This window comes from Podarcis cretensis (assembly GCF_951804945.1).
Source record: "Podarcis cretensis genome assembly, chromosome: 9".
Lineage (NCBI taxonomy): Eukaryota > Metazoa > Chordata > Lepidosauria > Squamata > Lacertidae > Podarcis > Podarcis cretensis.
The window spans coordinates 49,247,320-49,271,681 of NC_137178.1; the positions used below are offsets into that span (position 1 = coordinate 49,247,320).

The 24,362-nt window shown below is 42.2% G+C and overlaps 1 protein-coding gene across 9 annotated transcripts in view; it reads left to right on the forward strand.

Annotated features, from left to right (window-relative positions):
* The first annotated feature begins 869 nt into the window (after window positions 1–869).
* The window catches only part of WDR17 (WD repeat domain 17), a 53,054-nt gene continuing 29,561 nt past the window's right edge, over window positions 870–24,362 (forward strand). For 2 of the 9 annotated variants that reach the window (XM_079991347.1, XM_079991348.1), the window contains exons 1-7: window positions 9,433–9,675; window positions 12,762–12,890; window positions 14,423–14,606; window positions 15,590–15,820; window positions 19,978–20,229; window positions 21,207–21,329; window positions 23,983–24,170. In XM_079991347.1, coding sequence (XP_079847473.1) covers window positions 9,631–9,675; window positions 12,762–12,890; window positions 14,423–14,606; window positions 15,590–15,820; window positions 19,978–20,229; window positions 21,207–21,329; window positions 23,983–24,170 — 1,152 coding nt within the window. In that variant the 5' untranslated portion in view covers window positions 9,433–9,630. Of the gene's footprint in view, window positions 1,067–7,289; window positions 7,487–9,421; window positions 9,676–12,761; window positions 12,891–14,422; window positions 14,607–15,589; window positions 15,821–19,977; window positions 20,230–21,206; window positions 21,330–23,982; window positions 24,171–24,362 lie in introns of those variants that run through there. The other 7 variants (XM_079991353.1, XM_079991352.1, XM_079991350.1 and 4 more) reach the window with 7 other exon arrangements.

Sequence of the window (24,362 nt, forward strand, 5' to 3'; positions counted from 1 at the left end):
CACAAACAGAACATTTCATCTCACTTCTGAGCACAGTGTTGCCAATGGAATAAATTCACACAGCACTGAGTCATCAAGAGGCGAAGAAAAACACGTAGAATTATTATCATTTTATTACACTGGTATACAGTCCTTGCATTCATCCGAAGATATCAGGGTGGCTCATGGTACAAAAACACAATCTATAAAACACAAAAGCATGTAATAAAACAATAACAAAAACCACAGAACAAATAAACACCCCCCTCAAAAACAAACACATTTAAAAAGGGGTATAAGATGTTAATCAACAAAAGGCCTGGTTGAATGTTTTCGTCTGGCTCCTATATAATGGTATATAATGAAGGCACCAGATGAACCTCCTCGGGGGAGAGCATTCCATAAATCTGATAGCACCTTAAAGCCTATAAAAAATAAAAAATAGGGCACAACCTTTGATGGAATAGGGTCCATTTCCTCAGATGCGTGGTATATTTATGACTATTTCATTTATCCACGCATTTTTAAAACTTCCCTTTCCTGACCATGGTTGCCTCCCCAATAAAACCTCGCTCCAGAAGAAAGAGGTGGGGGTCACAAAATGCGAGAAAAAGTGAGCGTAGACAAAAGGTGGAGGGAGCAAAATCCACCTTCCGAGGCCAGGCCGCCCGCGATACTGTCTGTGGCCTGAGCCTTTCCCTCTCACCCGGCCCGTTGCCTTGACAACCCGCCCCCCCCCCGCTGCCGCGACGTCCATCACGAGAACGCCACGCCCCTCCATCGAGCAGCCAGCAATCCGCGCGAAGCGAAGGGGGCGGGCCCAGCCAGTTGCCAAGGCAACGAGGTTAGCCTCCCGCCTGCGGCGGCTGCTTCTTTTCCTCCGCGGCCTCGCCGCGCCGCGCCTCTCTCGGAGCTGTCAGCGCGCGCGGAGTGCGCGTGCGCGGGCAAGTCCAGTAGCGCCTTGCCACGGGCAGGTAGGCAGTAGCAGCAGGAGGAGGACGGGCAAGCGAGCGGAGCCGAGAGCGGGTTGGTGTGGCGAGGAGACCAACCTGTAGCCCTTGATGCAAGCAGGTTGTCCTTTCCCCAGGTGGGAAGCGGGCGGGAAAGGGGCCTCGCTGACCTTTCCTAGGTGGGGAAGGAAGCTGAGGCGGGACATGGCTGTTGTCGTGCAGCCTGGGAGCCCTTGCAGCCACGTTGCGGGAGTCCTGCCTGTGCTCTACTGGCCTGGCCGCCTTTCCCTTTGGGCTCTATTTATCTCGCAATTCGTACTTGGCTTGTGGTCCCGATTCCAACCCTTCACGCTCTTCTCTGCTGTTCATGATATTCATCTGTAGCTCTTGTGTCTCCTTTCGTTTTTTAGGTTATGGAGAAATAAGTACGTTTTCTGGCAAGCGTTTCGGATTAAGATGCTTGCTTCCCACCCCCCACCCCATCCAAAAGGAGAGGGTGTGTTTAACTTTTTCTTTTTAAAGGGGGGCGGGATTAGAATACTTTACAGTTCCATGTTTTGTGATCCGGGTGCACGTGGGAAGTGGCTATTTTAAACAAGCATCTTTTCAGGCAGTAGTAATAGAAGTGTTTTGATTTTTGTTCTGTGTGTGTGCAGGCGGGGTTTCTGACAGTGTGCCATCACTTAAAAAAACAACAACTTGTTGCATGTAGATTTGAAGGAAAAGTATACAGTTTTTGGTATAAAAGGGCAGGCATAGTGCTGCAATGCTTTCCCTACTTTGTACGTGTCTACAACATTCAGAGGTGTAGCTGTGTTAGGTTGTGGTAGGAAAAACAAATTGTCTTAGGTTGACTGTGGCATGGGCTTCCTTGGACTTGAGCCATCAGATGTAGGCTCCCATCCAGGAGACTACATACTGCAATAAATCTATTAGTCTTTAAGATGTCGCATCTACAACATTCAGTGGTTGAAATGAGAGAAATGCTGAACAATAAATAGCAACAATAGAGTAAGGCAAGCACTCAAATAGATCATAGAACATTCAAGCAAACTTAAAGAATGCGATGTTGTAAGCCAAGTACTGTATTGAAGAGCCAACAACTATCCCCGCCCCCATTCAGTTGCATGATGAAATGTGAAGGCAGTGTGAAGTGATCTCTCTATGGAACTGGGTTGTTTTAAAGACAAAAACATGGCGACATCGAAATTCTGTGCTTTTGAAAAGCTGAAAATACCTTGCTTGCTTAATGATGGCACTGGGGGTTGGCAGTGTACTGGATCCCTTTGAATAATCCATTTGTCTAACAGTGATATCTGCCCAGTGTGCCCATTTGATTTCATGGAGAATTAAAATGCAAAATGTTTAAACATGTGGCTTACAATGAGATCAGAAAAATAAATTGGAAAGTGGAAGAAGTATGTGCAGTGTGAGTAATGATTATTGTGTACAGATATACACATCCACAGGAGCTCCTGCTCCCCCACAGCTTGCCCAGTTGGCTCTGCTCATTCTTGTCTTTCCTCCTCTATCAAACTGAACACTGGTTTCTTCTCTCTTCATCTCCTCCACTCCACCCCACTCCAATATTTTGGGCAGCTTTTGGCTTAAAAATGGGTTTTAGGCATATGAGATGTTCCTCATATGTAGATTTGGTGCCTTTTCTAAAAAGCAAGTTTATTATTTTTTTGAAACTTGAAAGTGCTTGCTGTTGTTGTTTTAATAATACAACAACAACAAGTGTGTGTGTTTTAATAGTAATCACAAGAGCGAGCCAAGGAGCATACTGCTCAGTCAACTTCTTGAAGAAGGACTCGTAGCTAGGGTCTATGAAAAAAGTACATCTTACCCAAAAGGGGTGATTGTGGATCCCCAGTGAGTTTCCCACTCAAGCTATGTACATTGTGCATCAAGTGCCTTTGCAAAGGACCATTAAATAATAACTTGTGGAAGTAGTAACTAGGAAGAGAGTTTATTTGTAGCCTCATGGTGAACTGCATTCTGACACTGCTTATAATCTGTTTAAAAACTGCCTCAGAAGTACAGGTGACTAACAGTCCACATGCTAAACTTTCATGCAGCACACTATGTGGTAATCCACAGAGTTAGAACTGATGTACTGTACTGTGTATGTGCAGCAGAACTGAATAATTCAGTCCACAAAAAATAGTGCTACATTGGACTGTAGCTGAGGAAACATGACCCAGTGTTCCCTTCCTTTTTTATAAAGAGAAAAACTTCTTGCAGACCAAAACCCCCCCAGCACACCAGAGGAATATTCCGCTGGAACCCTCTAGCCAACCATTTTATAAGATTGACCATAAGAGTTAAGAAGCCTTTTTTGTTACTCAGCAATTATCCAGTGAGCCTTCCTGCTGTGTTTGGATTCCAGTTATACTAATTTCCCCTTCAACTGTTTGTTTCTCAGTTTTACTAAATAAACTTGAGAGAAGCAACAACAGAACAGAATGTTTATAGGAAGCAACAATGCTTTCCAGTGGGATACTTGGGGTGTCTATGGGTTGGTTCTTGATGTTATTGGTGGTATGGTATTTTAGTTATAGCATTAAAGACAATGATTAGACTGAATGCCTGTAGAAAGCCTAAACAGGAAGAGTTATATTTATGTATTCCTATCCTTGAAATATCACAGCTTCTTTGAAAATGTTTTCACAAAACTCTCCTTCCATTCAGCTATTGTTTATAAACTATTCTTCTCCAACCTAGTGCTCTCCTAATGGTTTGTTTGAACTACAACTCCCATCAGCTCCAACTAGGACAGTTGTACCTCATGTTGGATTTCATGGCTCTAGTAGCCTAATTTGTGAACATATGGGGAGGGTTTCCCCCCCCCCCCTGCTTTCTGTAGCTTTATTAAGAGATCTGAAGAATACAAAAGCTTTCTATAATTTTGTGACATTTTGGTCAGTACCATAAAGGTATTACTGAAATAAAGTTTCAGTTAGCTTCATATGGGCCGAGACTTTTAACTCCTTGTATAAGGTGCTAAAAGGATTTCTGTGGCAGCAGCTTCACCTTCAGATTCTGAAGTTCTGCTTACTCTGTTAAGTTCCAGAGTGCTCCTTAACACTCTTTCAGCTCTCTCCCCTGGGCCATCATCGTTTATATACTTGTGAGTTCTCGCACCCTAGTCCCAGTGGACTGTTGCCACGTAACACTTAACTTGTTAAGCAGATTAAGCAAAACTTTTCCATAAGTATGGTATATGGTCGCAGGGGTGCCCAAACTTTTTTCAAAGAGGGCCAGGTTTGATGAAGTGAACATGTGTGAGGGCCGGCCAAGGTTGCTGAGCTTTTTGTAGGATTGAAGTTGTTGAACTTTTTTTACAATTTTACTGCATACTTGCTGAGGTTTTTTTTTTTTTTTTTTTTGGATTTTACCCCTGGTCATATACTGCCACAAGAGCCAGATTAAATCGAACAGAGGGCCGGATTAGGCCCCCGGAACGGACTTTGGACTAGGGGAAGTTTATGCATGCATCTTCTGAAACCTGGACTTTAGAAATCTAAAAAGAAACTTGTTTGAATGTTTAAAACTTGTGTATACTGTAATAATGTTACAATGTCTTCACTTTATATGCAGGCCTGGATCCAGGGTTTGATTCTGCAGAGTGCATTGTGTTCTTATTGCCTTTTGGTATTAATTGGAGGCTATGTGGTTAGTGCCATGTAGAACCATAGACTTTTAAGCAAGGGTTTCTGGGGTCTGGACTGGCTCGGTCACCATGGTGACACTAATCACAGAATTAAGTAGCAATGCATTGGATGGGATTTGTGTTTATATCTCCTTTGAAGACTCCTGGGATTACTTTCAAAAGCTGGTCTAAATTTAGATCAAATCAAGAATATCCCCATTTATCTTTGTTATAAGTTTAATATTGTTTGGTTACGTTTTGTTTTAAATAAATGGCAAGCTCTAATTGTTTTAAATAAATGGCAAGCTCTAATTTCATATGTTGGAAAAAATGACCAAGACTTTCTTGTTGGAAGGGAGAAGCAATTGAGAAGTACTTGTATATTAAGCAGAAAGCCTGTGGTAGATCAATAAATACTGAAAGCATTAATAGAAATTCACTTTGATTTACTACTTCAGATGAGCCATATCATGTATGTGGTGCTGTGGTCTAAACCACTGAACCTCTTGGACTTGCTGATTGGAAGGTCAGCAGTTCAAATCCTTGTGGCGGGTTGAGCTCCCATTGCTCTGTCCCAGCTTTTTCCAACCTAGCAGTTTGAAAGCATACCAGTGCAAGTACCGTATTTTTCGCCCCATAGGGCGCACCAGCCCATAAAGCGCACCTAGTTTTTTGGGGGGGAAATAAAGAAAAAAAATTATTTCCCCCCCAAGGCGCGAGGCTGGGGCGGGGGAAGCCCGAGCTTCCCCCGACCCCAGCCCCCAGAACAGGCTGCTCTCCGCAAGCCGGGGGAGCTCTCCCGCGGCTTGCACAGAGCTACCCGAAGCCCCGGCGCGACTGTTCAGCATGCTGGGGCGTCGGGATAAGAGGCAGCTCTGCACAAGTCGCGGGAGCTCTCCCGCGGCTTGCACAGAGCTACCCGAAGCCCCGGCGCAACTGCTGAGCGCGCCGGGACTTTGGGATAAGAGGCAACGCTGCCTCTTATCCCGAAGCCCCGGCGCGCTGAGCAGTCGCTTTGGGTAGCTTCGGGATAAGAAGCAGCGCTGCGCAAGCCAGGGGAGCCCTCCCGCGGCTTGCGCAGAGCTACCCGAAGCCCCGGTGCAACCGCTCAGCGCGCCGGGGCTTCGGGATGCAGGCAGCTCTGCGCAAGCCGGGGGAGCCCGGGGGGAACTCCCGCAGGCTCCCACGGCTTGCGGATAGCTTCCTGAAGCCTGGAGAGGGAGAGGGGTCGGTGCACACCGACCCCTCTCTCTCTCCAGGCTTCAGCGAAAGCCTGCATTCGCCCCATAGGACGCACACACATTTCCCCTTCATTTTTGGAGTGGAAAAAGTGCGTCCTATAGGGCGAAAAATATGGTAGATAAATAGGTACCACTGTGGCAGGAAGATATACGGCATTTCTGTGTGCTCTGGCTTCTGTCATGGTGTTCCATTGCACCAGAAGCCGTTTAGTCATGCTGGCCACATTATCCAGAAAGTTGTCTGTGAACAAACGCCAGCTCCCTCGACCTGAAGCAAGATGAGTGCCGCACCGCATAGTTGCCTTTGACTGGGCTTAACTGTCCAGGGGTCGTTTACCTTTGTACCTTATCATGTATGCACCCTTTAAGGTTGACTGAGATTGAATTTGGGGTGAGGGTGGAGTTGCTCTTTTACGGTGCAATACTATGCATGTGTATTTAAAACTGAGCCCCATCGAAATCAGGGGTATAGGATTGCAGCATAAGTAAGTTGCCAATCTTGCCTTCTTGGGCAAGGTTCTGTAGACTATATCCAGGCACTCTTGGAGGAAACTGATTTTCTAGATCCATTTCAATCTGGGTTTAGACCCAGTTTTGGCATAGAAACTGCTTTGGTTGCCCTGTATAATGACTTGTGTCAGGAGAGAGACAGGGGAAATGTGACCCTTATAATTCTCCTTCAACTCACAGGAGCTTTCAGTACCATCAGCCATGGTATCCTCCTGGAGCACCTGTCCAAGTTTGGGGTGGGTTCTGGAGGGTTCCAGGGAAAAGGCAGAGGCTGGATGCGTCGCCTCCTGGCATCAGCTCGCTGCCCTCGCCCGCCTCCGCCATTCTGCTCCAAAGCAGCACCTTGCCTGGAGCCTCTACCTGCCGTGGCCACTGTGGCACAGGCACCAAGGAACAGGCAGGGGCTGGGCATGGCGCCTCTGGGCACCAGATCGCCACCCTCGCTCGCCTTGCTGAAGCAGCGCCGCAGCTGGAGCCTCTGCCTCTTCCCCGTGAAAGGAGCCGCCCTCCAGCCACTGCCTGCCTCCTCCAGCCCTGCAAAGTTGCCGGCAGCTCCATAGAAAGCTCAGCAACTCTAGGAAACAGGGGGGGGGGGAGGGATCTTTGCACCACAGCACTGGATATACTTAAGATTGCCCTGATTGCACAGTGTTCATTGAGATTTAATTCCCAACACACCTTCACTGCATTAGTGCTTAGACTGCAGTCTTATGCAAACTAACTTGGGACGGGAGTGAATCCCATTGAACTAAGAGAAACAGTCTATGTTGTCTTCTATAGCCCGAAACATTAATAAACTTCAATATAATAATATAGTAATGGTTTTGTGTGTCCCCCCCCCCCATCCTAAATTGTTCTCCTTTCCTTGTTTGGATCTCATACCATATATGGATCTTATTTGTGCTTGAATCTTTTAAAAATGTCTTCTATGAAATAGTCATAGTCATACTTGCTTTTATAGATGAGTTGATTTCACAGAGCATTGGGCTCATCTCTGTGTAGTCTCAGAAATTTTCACACAGAATCCATATTGCCTTAGCATTATTCAAGGGCTTAGTTACCGTATCCTACATTTCAAATATACAATGGCTTGGATGAGTTGTATTTCGTATTGGTTTGATGAAGACGATTGGTATGATGGACAGCAAAGAGTAAGACCCTTTCTTTTCTAGAAATAACTGCTTTGTATTGAATCTCACTGAATCTTTCTTCAGCGTATTGCCTGTTGTTTATAGCATTTATACTTCGCACTGCAGTGCAGTGGTTGAATCAGAAATATTTATTTGATGGGTGAAATTAAAATTAATCATGTAATACAATGTTTCATAACAACAATTTGATGTTTGGAGCTAAAGGTAAGCTGTCAGTTTGCAAACAGTGGAATCTGGTTGGGGTTCCGTACTGCAAAATGTTTATTTTACTGAATTGGAAGAAATTGATGCAATAGCTATGAAGGTGGGAAATAATTAAGAAGCGATTAATAGATATTAAGCCAGTTTTATTAAATGCAGCATTGAATTTTACTCAGTGTTTTTTGAAGACTGGTGTAGGCATTAACAGTATTTTGCAGTAAGAAACAGGGTTGCTATGGTGATCTTTGTATGATGTTTGGGGGGGAAATTTAAAGATATCGAATAACTGCTTCAGGAAATTATAATTTTCTATGGGTTTAAGAGAGAGTAGAGGGAGTGGGAAAGTGGATTTTGGTGCACTGGTTGTAAGTTGCATGAAATACATCACAGTGCACAATTGCAGCTGCATAGATCCTCTTTGTTGTTATGATCAACATCTTGCAGCAGTGCAGTTTTTAAAATGGTACAGCAGGATAAAAAGATCAGTTCAATATTGTATTTTAAAAAATCATAGCAAGTTATAACTATGTCTAAAAGAAATAATATGAACAGAATTTATTAATTAAATATCTTTCATATCCTGCTTTTTCTGGGTAGAGCTCAAGGCTGTGTGCATACGGTTTCCACGCCATCTTCCATTCAGATACTTCTGAGACCCAGATCTGATTACATTCTGCAATGTTGTAGCATCATGTGGCTTCTAACCTGAGAAGCTGAATGAACACAGTTTAGCACAAGAGAACAAAACAAAGGAAGATGCGCTGACAATACAAACATACAAATATGCATGCCATAATTTGTGATGAGTCAGGCAGGAGGATCTTTTGTGAAAAATATATATGTACACATATGCATGCATGCTGCAGCTGCATATATATATGCACTATGCATTACTCACATAGGAGTGACAGGGGCATGACAGAGGGATGGAGTCTCTTTTCTTGTAACTTATTGTGTGTGTCGTTGTATTAAAGGTTGTCACCTGATTAAAGAAATAAGTATTTATGAAAACTGCAGGTGATCTTTTAGAAGAGCTATTTTACCTTGTGTGTGAGAGCTGGGTAGGTGCCTCCTTGAAGATGGCTCCCCCCTACACACAGCAGATAATAACATTGCTTGGCTAAAATGAATGTCCTGCAGAAATTGATAAATGGCATTATATACAACATTTCAGTGTTTTCTCATTTGTGCACACACAAATTGTTGGTAACAGAAAGACAGCATGCATTGGATGTGACTGGCAATAAGTTGATTGATTAATTTATTTATATCCTCTTTTTTTCTCCAAGGAGCTCAAGTACATGGTTGTCCTACCAGTGGCAGTCCTTGGGATCTCAAATTTCAGCAGAATGCCCAAATTTGGTACCCCCCTGCCTCTCGCCTTCCATTCTACATCATAGTTGTGGCACCCCTGAGGCTCCATGCCCAGTGTGACCGAACTGGTCATGCTCCCCTAAATCTGCCTCTGCTCCCACTCTTCAACTGATCCCCACAACAACCCTGGGAAGTAGGTTAGGCTGAGAGGCAGTGACTGGTCCAAGGTCACCCAGTGAGCTTCACGGTTGAATGGGGATTTGAACACTGGTCCCCCAGGTCCTACACCACACTGGCTCTCTTAGTTATACACAGTGATAAGGTATTCTTACGAAGTTAGAGCCAATACTGAGAACACAAGAGCTGGAACAGGAAGACTTTGGGAAAATGCACACTTGCATATTAACATGGTACCTCTTTGGAGAGCTGTAGTTGCCAGGCTACTGACATTGCTGTGTCGTGTGTGTAGTGCTCCACCATGCTTGGACTGCTCTCCAGCATCTTTTAGTAGCAGTATTATTTCGTTAACAACATCAGGATTTAATTTCCTCAGCCGTCAAGTAAAGCGGTTTCACATTATAGAGAGAAAGAGGCTGCATATTTGGAATCTGCAGGGATTTGGAACGGACATGGAAATCCTTAAATGGCTTGCAGAAAATGACATCTCTGTTAAGGTAGGGGTAACCGAGTCATCCAGCTTTCTCAAGCCTGCCCATTTTATTAAAAACAGACTCGTGTTCAAAGAGATCTAGAACAAATAGTCCTTCAATTTTATCACTTTTCTATATTTAGAAATGAGGAAGGGCTTAAAATATTGCTCTTGATGTAGCTGGCTGGGAGAAAGGTCTCTCTCCCTTCCTCTTTGTTGTAGCTTTGGTAACCACAGACATCATTTTTTACTAGTATTTTGTTTATGATGTAAAATGCGAGTGTAGCAAAATGCTTTTGTGTCACCTGTGTCTTGAATAGCTGAGAGTTATTTGGCAAGGCTGATTTTATATATTCCTACTCTTGAAGAAGTATAACTTTTCTTTTTCTTAGAGTTGCTTTCAGTTTGTGGTGAATGTGCTTCTCTGTGACTGATTTAAATTACTGAGGAAGTCAGCTAGTTCTGGTTTGGATGCATAATGTTGACTAGTGGTTCAAGTCTTTGCAGAATTGATTTTAGAATACAGTGGTACCTCGGGTTAAGTACTTAATTTGTTCCGGAGGTCTGTTCTTAACCTGAAACTGTTCTTAACCTGAAGCACCACTTTAGCTAATGGGGCCTCCTGCTGCTGCCACACCGCCGGAGCACAATTTCTCTTCTCATCCTGAAGCAAAGTTCTTAACCCGAGGTACTATTTCTGGGTTAGCGGAGTCTGTAACCTGAAGCATATGTAACCTGAAGCGTATGTAACCCGAGGTACCACTGTATTACTGAGGTAGAAATAAAAAAAAATTAAAATCCGCATTGCAAGAATTTTTGGAATATTATCAGGTTTCCCAAAATGTGCGTTTTCCATGCAGAGCCTTCTGGCTTCTGAGGATCAGAAACTAGATCAAAATGGTAAATAGACAACTTGAGGAAAACTGCAATTGCTTGGTCCTCTTTGAAGCAATGTGGGTATGTCTGAAATCAGCTGAATAAGGCTGGTAGTGACAACAAAGTGGAATGGTAAGGGATCCCATTAGGTTTTCTAAGGTAGAGCAGTTTGCATGTTGGATGTTAGTAATGAGTTTTCATCCTATAGATAGGGATTCTAATAAAGCGGCCGAAAGAAGATAGGGATTTGCATAAAATTGGTGTATGCTAAACGCAAATTCAGAAATACTTACTCTTATTTAAATAGAAATAAGATACATCTCTTCATTGTGGGAGAGAACTATGACCTTTACCTGCTGAGCCTGCTGTGCATGTGCTAACTCATGGGTAGGCAAACTAAGGCCCGGGGGCTGGATCCGGCCCAATCGCCTTCTAAATCTGGCCTGCAGACGGTCCGGGAATCAGCGTGTTTTTATATGAGTAGAAAGTGTCCTTTTATTTAAAATGCATCCCTGGGCTATTTCTGGGGCCTGCCTGGTGTTTTTACATGAGTAGAAGGTGTGCTTTTATTTAAAATGCATCTCTGGGTTATTTGTGGGGAATAGGAATTCGTTCACACACACCCCCACAAAAAATATAGTCTGCCCCCCCCCACAAGGTCTGAGGGACAGTGGACCGGCCCCCTGCTAAAAAAGTTTACTGACCCCTGAATCATGGGCAGTTTCAAGGGTTTATCTTTAAACTGGATCCGAATGGGAAGGTCCTTCAAATAGAGGACTGTCCTCTGTAAAGTAGGACCATCCTATCTATAGGTGGAAGCTGGGTTTAGATGCATAGCTGGGCATTTACCGGACTGTGTATATAGGGATAAAATTATTAATGAATGTGCTTCCTTGTGTCATTTTCCTGTCTACCTGTTTTGTCAGCGTCATGCTCTAACCAACTGAGCTAACCCAAACTCTCATTTTTCTAAAGAAAGATCAGATAGATACTATGATCAAATAAATGCAGTGCAGTCCAAGTTTTTTGCAGTTCTCCATAGGGAGGGGGACCTCACTGACCTCAGATTACTACATTTTAAATAGTTGTTACCCGCCTGCTGGTAAAAGACGGGTAATAAATTTAATAATAATACCAAAGAATAACACCTGCGCAAGTCCTAGACGCGCCTTCCTGCAAAGTGGCATTTTGGAGTGATGAAATTTGACTGGCCAGGTTCTGACAGCCTGAAATGTTCCATTATCAAGAAAGAAGCTGCTTCACTGGCTCAGTGATTATTGATCTGCCCAAAGCCAGGGTGCAGGGCTTCTCCATCTTGGCATCCCTGCTGGGTAACAGGCAAGTGAGCGGCTGCTGCTGTATACTCATCCATCCTGCACTTTAAGCATAATTTCTTCATATCATCTTGGGATTTCCTTCAGGCTTTTCATTAAAAAAAATTATTTCCCCTAGTCAATCATTTCTTCCTCAGGTGGCCAGGGCAGAGGAGTTATTTCATGCATTTAAATCCAGTTTTCTAAACAATTTCTATTTGTCCAAATTGAATAAACACACTTCAGTAGACTCTTACCCCATGTACATTGAGTTCAGGCAGATGGAAAATGTCAGTACAGAAGGAAAACCATCTCTCCATCTTCCTCCCACTACTTCATTTGAAGCAGCCCAGACTCAGCAGCTTGTTTTCAGCATTTAGTATCTAAGAACCCTGACCATCAGTTAGCAGTGAGCAGTGCTATTTTTCTAGAAAAAGAGGTACCAGAACTTGCCATGAACGCTTCCCTTGCTCTCTTATAATGGCAGTGGTGTCTACCTCAGAGGTGCTGGAAATGAGTTCCTGTGAGTTCCTCCTGGAAAAAAAGCACTAGGTGTGAGGTGGGGAAAGAGCTGGGTACAAATATATACGTAGTTATCACAGTATTAATTTTAATGATGTAATCAGAAAATTAGACCAAATGTGCAAGTTTCAACGGAACTGTAATATGTATCGGAATTAATGAGTGAAGTTTGTATGAGAGCTGGCCTTTGCAGATTGCACCTATGCAAAGTCTCCATTCACCTGTCCCAAAGACCAATTAAAGAATCTGAGCTTATTTAATCACAAGGATATTTGCGTGGTTTTATTCAAGATTCTGTCTTCTTGCTTTACAGCTATGTTTTTCCTAGTTCTTCAGACTGTTCTACGTCAAAGTGCTGAATAAAACATCACTTAAATTATTCTGTTTCTCTGTTTTCCAGGCAAAAATGGCACAGGTTAAGCAAGTGGGCTTATTAGCTGCTGGGTGTCAGCCATGGAATAAAGACGTCTGTGCTGCTAGTGGAGATAGATTTGCCTATTGTGCAACTCTTGCTATTTATATATATCAGGTGAGATGGATTTTTAGATTTCTCTGTGAATATTTTTCTTTCCTGCTATACAGTAATGTTTCTTAGTAAGTGTTACCGCAGGATTAAACAGATCTTTATTTATTTTATTTTAAAACAAAATCTAACTACATATAATGTTCCTTTTTAGGGAAATTTTAAATTTTTATTCTGTTAGCAGTTCATTAGTTCAGGACCAGAGTAACCAAGCTGGAGTGACTTGGGAGTCTGTGGTACAGATACTGCATACTGCTCTCTATCAGAACTGTTATATATTTCAAAAGCTGTAACTTAGGCCAAAAAGTCATGTGTCTCGATGTAGCAAAGGGGTTGCATGTAAAACAGTAGCCCCAGATACAGGTGTCCATTTATGTCTGCTTCAACAGATAAATCTGACAAGTTTCACTGAGAGCCTATGTGAACATTGCAATTATAGCACACACAGGGGTAGATTTCGGTAATCTTTTTTAATATGGTGCCCTGTACAATTTCAAAATTTGGTATCCCCAAATGGATCGTTTCAATTATGGATCTCCTGAGTTTTTTGCCCCCTCAGCTCAGTGCCATGTGCGGGGGAACCGAGTGCTAGGTACACATCTCCAATCAGATGTGCATCCACAACCGCCCCATGCATGATTCCCAATCCTATTTCGCCCTCTTGAATTTCATTAATTTCCCCAGCCTGCCTTAGGACTCCCATAGGTAGGCACAAGAGCTGTTTAAGGAAAACTGTTACCTCTATGCATCAGGTTTCCATCTTGGATTTCCCTTCAAGCTGTTGCCTTCTCTTGCTGTCAAAACTGCAAAACATTGCAGATGCCCACCAGATGTGCGTACATGTACCCCCTTCTTAATCCAGGCTCATAGCTTTAAGAGCTTCTTTTTTTGGAAACATTTCTTCAGGAACCTAATCTTTCAATATCTCCTCATGTGTACAATTAAAATGCGTGCTTTTTAAAGGCAGAAGCCTGGGGCTGTATCTAGTGCCAGTCCTGCTCAGCAGACCCATTGCTGTTAACGGACGTAGCTAACTTATGTCCATTAATTTCAGTGGATCTATTTTGAGTAGAACTTAGTTGGCTACAACTCTTGGAACTTAAGGTAAGCCAACTTAAGGAAGTCAATGAAAGGAACGTTTCCCATTCCCCTCTCTCCTGTGCAGCTCCTGTGCCCCCTGAAACAACTATCTTGAGGGTTTGTGGGTCCTTTTAGGCTCTTCTAGGATGGCACTGCTGGGGCAAGGGAATATTGCCGAAACTTGGGTATATCTCTGCCTGATTTGTGGTGATTCCCCCCTCCACTAGCCACCTTTGCCTCTCCTGTGGTGTTAAAGGCCTCTCTCTCTCCCAACCAACCAACCCTTCCTTAAATCTTTCAGAATAAGCTTGTGGAATGCAACCTAGTGGCTCTTAAGCTTCCGCCATTACTTAAAATGCATGTGTAATTAGTTTTCAATGTTTCTGAAAGTAGCAAGATGCACATACTGTATTTTGAGGTATATTTACATTTAATTTTAAATCTGTATAACCTTTCAGCTGGATCATCGGTACAATGAGTTCAAACTGTGGGCAATTATGTCTGAGCACAAGAAGACCATCACAGCCGTTTCCTGGTGTCCCCATAACCACGACCTGTTTGCAAGTGCAAGCGCAGATAATTTAGTAATAATTTGGAATGTGGCTGAGCAAAAAGTTACTGCAAAACTTGATGGTACAAAAGGTAAGCGAGAAATTTGAGTCTAATGACATTTATTAATAGCAAAATGAAGCCACCAAAGGCTGAATCCAGAAGTGCTGTTCTGTCAGTTGAAGACAGCCAAGGCTCCCACAAGCAGAAGAGTGTGTGTGTGTGTGTGTGTGTGTGTGTGTGCACGCGCTTTTTACTGATTTTCCACTTTAGTTCCCTACACATGCAATCTGTGAAGTTTGGGGGATGGGGTGCATCTAGAATAGAATGGGAGGTGGTGCAGGGGAGGGGAGAAGGAATTGGTGAACATCACCTTGCCCCTCTTGACATGCACACCATTTCAGTTCACAGGAGCCTAAGCGTGGTCATGATAGTTTTGCTAGGATGACACAAAAAACAAATACAGTCAGTTTCCCAGACAACAGCTTGAAACTACAAACCTCTGTTCTGTTATCCTACTATAGAAAAGAGGGAGATTGCTGCGATGAAAACAGTTGGCTCTGCTTGACCATTACTATGAGTAGAGTAGAAAAGGCGCCAGTTAAGGTATTTTAATTTGGATTATGTGTATGTATATTTAAGGGTAGACCTGTAGCCAATTCCGCCGTGAATGCTTTGCCAGCAGTCTGCTTCAGGATGTTTCCCATGGAGGGAACAGATTACATGTGAATGGAAATTCCCTGTGTTTTGTTCAGGAAGGATCCATAACCAAATAGCAGCTCTTCCTTTAAAAGAAAAATAAAAACCATGTGACCTTTCCATTCCAGTGTAATAACTTCCTTATGTGTTTCTCCAGAGAAATTCTTCCTTTGAAGAGGAAAAAAATACATTAGAACCAGCAGACATTCTCTTTGTGTTTTTAATCTCAAGGCTGAAATGTGTTCATAGAGTGAATATTCAGACTGAGAGATGAATGTTATTTGAGTTGCCTGTTTGTTTAAATTCAGTATCACACTATTGGAGATGTGGCACCAAATATTTTTTTTAGATTCTTAGATTATGTTTTTATTTTTCAGGAATTCCTGCATCTCTTAGTTGGTGTTGGAATACAGGTGATGCGGTTGCTTTTGTCTCCCATAGAGGACCCTTGTATATTTGGACAATTTCAGGACCGGACAGTGGTGTAACAGTACATAAAGACGCTCACAGTTTTTTGTCAGACATTTGCCTGTTTAGATGGCATCCCAAGAAAAAGGGGAAAGTAGTATTTGGACACACTGATGGAAGTCTTTCTATTTTTCAGCCAGGTAAGGGTCTATGTTATAACATATGCATGTTTTGATGCATGGTGAAGAAAACCATTCTTTTGAGAAAACTGGACACTTGTTTTTCACGGAGTCTCTCTCTCTCTCTCTCCCCCCCCCCCCATTGCATTGCTAATGGAAGGGAGTGGAAATCTCAGTCTTGGGCAGCACAAGATTGATTTTAGATTAACAAGGCATCATAATTTATTACTACATAATAAGCACATTCTTGGAATACAGTAGCCTTGTTTGCAAATCACAGTATGCCAAACTGTGTCTTCCTGGGACCATGCAAAGACGAGAGGAACTCACACTCATTTTGCTGCTACCAGGTCCTTTTAGTCTTGGCTACAGATCATGGTTATGGAGGGGAGAACTTAACTGCAGCTTCATGCTCAGATGATACGCAATCCCTGTGCTAAAAGGACCAGGGAAGAGGGAAGTAGGTATGAGCATCAGTTCATAAGCCAGCATGTTTGCCGGTTACCAATAGGCCATAGTTTGGTTCACTGTGCAAACAAGGTCTGTAAATGTTTGTTAACAACAGGCTAATAAAATAAAAATATATAATCATACATAGATGGGAATGACTAAGAATTCTGACCATAGGAGCCTAACCCCTAGGGGCTGAGGGGTCTTTGCCGCCCAATAAAATATTTGAAGGGGCTGCCCAACTTGATGGGCATTGTCATTCAAATGGTGTGCATGCACCACATCATGTGATTGATTATGCAGGGCGGGACTTACCTAGGCCCCCTAATATTTTATTCAAGTTGGTACCCCTGATTCTGACATCCACTTTATACCAGTTGCTTGATACATTAGTTTCCCATGTGGAAGAAAAGGTAGATATGGCACATCATGAGGTCATAAACTGGCAGTCAGTTAGCATGGTATATTATAACTTCTCAAAACAGAGATGTTTCTGGAGGGCGGCAGTCAGAACAAAAAGACTGATTGTCAGTCCTTTGGATATATCTTTATATAGCTACAAGTGTAGGCATGTGGCTTCTATAGGTTTGCTTAGATGAATGAAGCCAGTCTCTGCAAGACCATATTCATTTTCATATTGCTATAGCAACTGCTGCAGTTCTGTGTCAGTTCTCATTTTCAGAAGGAGGGATCTTTTTGATTTGTTTTTCATTCTGTTCAGTGTTGGCAGTTTAGAACCAAGCTTGTCAGAGTAGAAATTCAATCTGCACTGGGACGCGTCACAGTAAAGAGAGCTATCATGAGCCATTTTGTTCAGATTTCTTATTTTTAGCCATTTGCCCCACCTTAGACCAATTTAGAAAAAGACACATGATAACATGAATTCATTAATGAGTTAATTTTTGTGGAGAAGGTTATGGATGCAACAATTTTATTGTCAATTGCAGGTTTAAAAATACAAACGCACAGTCACATCTCACTTTCTCACCTCCATGTACTAGAATTGTTGAGCCTTTGCTAAAATTGGATGAACCAATCAGTTCTGTTCAGTATAAATTTGGAACATTTGTATGTTAGAATGCCTCTGTGTAATCTGCATCTTACAGGGAAGCAGAAGCATGCAGTTTCCTTTTTCTTCTTTATGATGGAATCAAAGCCTGCTGGTGTATTTTTGATGCCAAAGATATGCATGGGCTCAATTTCTACACACACTAGCTCTGAGGAAAAATGGATGTTTACTATAACTAAAAGATTAAAAACATCATGTTGAAGAGATGACCCTTAGTTTCTGATTTGTCAGAATGCACCCAGGCATTGCTCGTAATATGTGTATCATACCACATTTGGAGTTCTCTTCCTAAGATCCTTCAGTTACCCCCAATCCAGAGCTCTGGATGAATCTCAAGATGTGCATGAAACACTTTAAGCAGGCTGCCTTGTTCACTTTCTTGCTTCATGAACATGACAGGATAGACATGAAAGTTTCTGTTGCTTCCATTGAAATGACTGGGACATTTAGAGACTGGGGGACGCTATCTGTGCATTAAAGTTCATACACTTGCTTTGTTTTGCAAGGATGCCTGTCTCTATAATGAAAGCTTTGAGAAGTTCAGGCAACTGCATGCCGTTCACAAGAAGCTGCTGCAGAATTGCATCTCTTGATACTGAAGTTGAATTTGAACCCGCAGTCTTTAACAAGACAGTAGGAAATTACAGTGAATGGTCTTCTTTCTTACAAAGTGCTGTTTTGCCCTCCAGAAAAGCATTGAACACCTTCCGTGCTGTAATTTAAGGCTGAATCATTATTGAGTAACTAGCACGATGCAACAATGGCTTTTAATTGTTAGCATTTAGCGTTTTACCCAGTGCATTCACTTTATTTTCAACTAATTAGCTCTCTCTAGCTACTAGTAACACAGTGGAGGCACACAACAAAAAAGAGTGCAGATATGTGAAAGTTTAACTTAAAGATTGGTGTTCATTCAAATGTAAAAATAAATAAATCTGCAGAAGTCGTTCTGGTTTCCTGATCCCGTGCGAGTGTGCTTGCCAGTAAGTCCCACTGCATCTAGTGGAGCCTACCCCATTCTAAGGATCTCTGTCAGCAGTAGCCGGTATACCGTATTTTTTGCTCTATAAGATTCACTTTTTCCCTCCTAAAAAGTAAGGGGAAATGTGTGTGCATCTTACGGAGCGAATGCAGGCTGCGCAGCTATCACAGAAGCCAGAACAGCAAGAGGGATTGCTGCTTTCACTGCGCAGCGATCCCTCTTGCTGTTCTGGCTTCTGAGATTCAGATTTTTTTTTTCTTGTTTTCCTCCAAAAACTAGGTGTGTCTTGTGATCTGGTGCGTCTTATAGAGCGAAAAATATGGTAATCCCTCCAAATAGGGCGTTTCAGAAGTGGAACTCTGCTAAGCAAATATCCACTGGAGTCTAAGCTAGCCCAGCAAGCCTCAAGTTGCAGTGGGAGGCTTGAGTCTTCCCTGGAATTGGCATAGCAATTAAAAAAAAACCCATTGCTTTCCCAACCCTTATGTGCTACAGGGCTGTGGATTCTGGCAGCAACTCTGCAGCTCCTTTAGGTCCTATTGCTATCCAGCTGGGGTTATGGTTGTACCCTAAGCCTATAAGAAACAATTCTATTCAAAGCTGCACAAAGGCCAAAACCAGAAAAGGCTAATTTAGGTAAACGCCACAATGAAGAGTTCTAATCAGGGAGAAGTGCAGTCTCCCAAAAGATTAAGCAGAATTGTCACAAAAGGTATGTGGAAAATTCAGGACAGAAAAAACCCAACCCCGTGTAAAATTAGTTCAAGCAGCAAAAATGAAATCTAAAAACAAAGTTTTGCTTTCTCTTGTGTTCCACAGAAGAGGTAAGTTACTACAGAAAATGGTATTGGGGGTGAAACTGCTTGCTAAGATGGAGAATAGTGAAGAAACATGGAATAACATGAAAGCTTTTCAACCCTCCCCCAACATTCCAACCACCTTTACTACTTGCTGATTGGTTCTACTCCTCTCCATCTCATTTGTTTAGAACAGAATTTTATTTATGAACTGGTAAATGGTAGGTCTGGAGTCACACCACTTGAGTGTCCATGATAAAGCTTTCCTTTTTCTTGGGGCACCTGATGTGATCCTCGGGTCTTATCAGATGCATTCTGGGCCAGAGCCATAGGAAATATCCAAACTTTTAACCTGGTCACCTTGGCAAAAATGTGTCTGTCTTTCCCCTCCTTTATCTATCCTATCTCTTAAATCAGAATCCAGAGGTTCAGGCTAAGAAAAATCTCTGCCACTAAGACCAACATTCGGGCTTAAGCCAGGAGCCAGTTTATTGACCAAGGTTTGTTCCATGGAACAATTGTTTGCATCATGGATGTAACTTTTCCTTTATCCCACCCCCCAAATCAGCTTTATTGATAGAAAATCAACTTCAGTTAACAAGAACAATAGAAGCTTCCTGAGAATTGCACTGGCTTTGCCTTTCGTCGAGTAACCTGAAAACTCATATCTGCTGAGAAGAATGCAAAGAAGCTTTAGTGTCACAGATTCACTCTAGAGCTCATTGACTCTGTTGGGAGCAATCATCACGGGTAGTTGCTGCATCCAGTAGTTTGGATCTGCATTTACTGAAAGTTTTCTACTTTCTGCGACTTTTGTTCAGTATCTGGAAAGCTAACTCTTAACCTGCTTTTAAAATTGATACATCTTTTACTTTTCAAGGTTCTAAGAGTCAGAAACATGTTCTAAGGCCAGAATCACTTGAAGGTACAGATGAGGAAGATCCTGTTACTGCCCTGGAATGGGACCCTCTCTCTACAGATTATCTTCTTGTTGCAAATATGCACAATGGAATTCGTCTAGTTGATTCAGAGTCTCTGTCCTGCATTACAGTCTTTAGTTTTCCTAGTGCAGCAGCATCTGTGCAGTGCTTAGCATGGGTTCCTAGTGCTCCTGGAATGTTTATCACTGGAGGTAAATAAATATTTTCACACATTGTTTTATGAAATAGTAAGATATGTAATGCACAGGCACAATCCAGAGCCATGAATACCAGTTGGTTATTTCCAGTTTACTTCAGTAGAATGTGATTTAAATTGTGAGTTAGCTCAAGAACATTTGAAGAGTGATAGAAATGGCAGCCAGAAGCATCTCTGCCCTGAAAACATATGTAACTATCTCTGTCTTGGAAGCAAAGGTTCCAAGGGGAAAAGAAGGTTCTGTGGGGGTTTGATCTAGTTAGGGTTAAATTGGGTGGTGAGTGGAGAAAAGCTGGCTTTGGTGAAAACTATTCATAACAATGCCAGCACCACTTTCCTCTCCTATTCTCATCCTTGTTCGTGTAACAGTTTTGTATCTGGTTTAGGAAAGTTAATTCTAAAAAAGAAGAAGGTGAAGGGTGTGTATATGGGCATGTACATATGTACACTTATGTGCAGTGTGTGTATATACTAGATAACTCACATGATAAACAAGAAGAGGGAACAGACTGAGGGCTAACACACTTTCTTGGCATGAAAGCATGCTCTGTTTGCTGGTGTGCATGCTGTAACCCTAGTTGGGAAACCAGGCTCACACACTGTGTGAAAATAGGTGAAGACCAATGCTATTTCTCCAGGAAAAGAGGTGCTAGAACTCGCCATGAATGCCTGCCTCTCTTGTTCTCTTATAACGGCAATGGCGTCTACCTGAAAGGTGCTGGAACTGAGTTCTGGTGAGTTCTGGCTGAAAAGCCCTGGTGAAGACAGACAACACATCATGAAACAGGACATGGGCTCTGTCATATTCTGTTCATGACTTGTGTTATGTTTATCTTGTCTACCAAGAAATATGTATGCATAAATATGTACAAAATATATTGCAGTTGTTAAATTTTTGAGTCATTGGACTAGATAGATAGAACTTTTTGAATTGATAATCAGAAAAGAAATGGAATTTTTCTCTTAATGCAGATTCTCAAGTTGGTGTGTTGCGTGTCTGGAATGTGTCGCGTACAACACCAATAGATAATTTTAAACTGAAGAAAACAGGTTTCCATGGTTTACATGTTCTTAGTTCTCCCCCAAAGAAAAAATGTAAGTATCTTAAAAAAAAAAATAACCAAGAAAAAATGTGCCTTTTTTTAACATTCCCTTTTCTGTTTGCACTTGTAAACTCTTTGCTGTTCAACACAATATAACATAACTATAAGCCACAGTGAATGGCTTGTCAGAATTGAGCAGCCTGCTACTTTGTGCTGCCCTGTTGCTCCTGCTTCGCTCCTTCTCTGGTACGAGCAGGAACAACAGGCTGTGAAGTGTTGACTTTTTGTTACTTCCGAATGCAGGGTTATTGGTTGTTTCTTCCAAATAATTCACTGTCATGGAGCAATGGCTAGTACAGACTGCCTAATCTTGGTAAGCCACAGTTTATTGTTATGTGTGAACTGGGCCAATATAGGCTGTATAGTCTTCCAAAACACCATTTAAAACACACATGCACAATAGGAATTCCTCTTTAAGGATTATTGGAATACTTTAGAGAGTCTCATTTTATAATTCAAAATGCATGTCAGTAAGAAGATTTGAAAGCATGCTAGTTCAGATGCCTTACAATGTGTTGAAAGCTCACTGATCCCTGAGTGCTCCATTTTGTCCTCCTGTTTTTCTCCCTTTCACCCCTCACCAACCATTCTGTTTACCATCTTTTCTTTGTCTTAATTGCTGTAACACCCTTCGCCAAAGCCGGTAATGTGGCGAGTCTTCTGCCTGTTTAAGGGAGGGGTGCCATTTGAGAGAATCATACCAGGAGTGCCTTTCCTACCTGGGTCTCCTTTACCTGTGCAAAAACAGCATTCCATTCTGTTTCTACCAGGCTAAAATGGTTTGGGAGTGGCATTAATACTTCTCTTTTTTTGAATTTGCAAGAAGAGTATTGGGTCAGCTGAGAGTGAAACTAAAGGTGACATTAATTATGTGAATACAACTACTGTACAGTAATTTTTTACTGTACATTTTTTTCTACACAACATTTTTACTGTACATTTTTGCAGCACATTTTTTGTTACATGACTCACACCATTGTGTGGATTTGAACTGCCAACCCTCTGATCGGCAAGCACTTCAGTCACAGTTTCTGCTCATAGCCCACTACTCTACACCAGCTATCCAGTTAGTTTCAACAATAAGCTCTTGTATTATCTTAAAATCAGAATATATGCCTATATGCACCACTAGACTATTATAAGAAAAACAGAAAATTTAGTACAAATCAAACACATAAGCAGGTAAGAAGTACACATTTAATACATTGACTCAGATACTATGACTTGGTTATGCAATCAGCTTTTGTTTCTAATGTTGACAATACAGAGGAGATGTGAAATGATGCAAGATCGGGCCAGTGGGAATAATTAGGAGAGGAAGGCACATTAGCAGGTTTGAAGATGTCAGCAACACAGAGAAGTAGAATTCAATACAAATACACATATTCCCTTGGAATATACCACTTTGGAGCACATGAAAGTGACTCCCTCTTGAAATGCTAACAGCAGCTTCTGAGGGATGATTTTGTCAGGAGATAAAAAGTTAAACTCCCCATGATTCCAAAGCTGCTCAGGTTTCCCCTCAGCTGCTATTTCCCGTTGCTCTATCCCGGCAGCTGACAACCTAGCAGTTCGAAAGCATACCAACACAAGTAGATAAGTAGGTACTGCTATGGCGAGAACGTAAACGGCATTCCGTACGCTCTTGCACTCGACATGGTGTCCGTTGCACCAGAAGCAGTTTAGTCATGCTGGCCACATAACCTGGAAAGCTGCCTGCAGACAAACGCCAGCTCCCTCGGCCTGAAGCAAGATGAGTGCCACTGAGTGCCACATCCCATAGTCAAGTTTGACTGAACATAACCGTCCGGGGGGTCCTTTACCTTATATGGAAAACATTCTGACTACTTAGAGAAAATGCTATAATTACTGTAATTATTATTATTAATTAAATTTCTATGCCACCCTTCATCTGAGGATCACGGTGATTTTTATAAACAAAAAAAATACAAAACATAGTAACAAACAAAAACAATACCCCCCAATGGTTTAAAAGGCCATAGATCGTTTAATTAGCTAGAGGCCTAGGAGAAGAGGATTGTTTTCACATGGTGCTTAAAGATATGTAGCGAAGGTGGCAGGCGAGCCTCCCCAGGGAGAACTATTCCACAAGTGGGGAGCCACCACAGAAAAGGCCCACACACATGTTGCCACCCTCTGGTCCTCAGATGATGATTGAAGGGTCCAGGTTGGTTCATGGGGAGAGGTGGTCCTTGAGGCACTGCAAGTCTTTCTATTAAAATATAATATTAGTATTATGATGGTATGTGAATTATCAGTTCCCCTTTCTGTGCCTGAAATTAATACTGTTAGTAAAAAAGAACTTCTCATCAGCTGATTTTATAAATTTATTGTACTAAATCTCTCTGTGCCATATGCTTTAGTAAGATAACACTTGTTTCCGAAGGAGACAGCTGGACTGAGAAACTAAAACATTTAAGGAAAAGAAAGTTTATGGCTTCAACGTACTGGAGAGTAAATTAGGAAATTCTCATACATAAGAAATTCTCAGATGTAAGAAATAAATCAGATAGAGGTTAATTGCCGCAATTTCCCAAGAAATGTAGTTCCCAGTAGCAAGTGGACAATACTTTATGTAGCAGAACATAAAACTGATGCTAATATGTTTTATCTTTTTAATTCAGCATTTTCTTCACAGTCTCCTACCAAAAACCACCACATGTCATCTACAAGTGAGGCTGTTCCACCCCCAACTCTAACACAAAACCAAGCATTTTCTCTCCCTCCTGGTCATGCTGTCTGCTGCTTTATGGATGGTGGAGTGGGACTTTATGACATGGGAGCCAAGAAATGGGATTTTCTTAGAGATCTGGTATGCTTGCTCTTCTTTCCAGTCTTTCAACTCGGGGTCGTCATGTGATGTGCCCTAACTCTTCCTGGGGATGCTTTCACATGGAGAATATTGTATGTCATTGGGGCTGTCTGTGGATACAGATGTTTCTCCCAGCTGCAATTTCCAAGCTCAAGGTTTTCTACCAGCAAAAATCATGAGTATCGGAAGCAT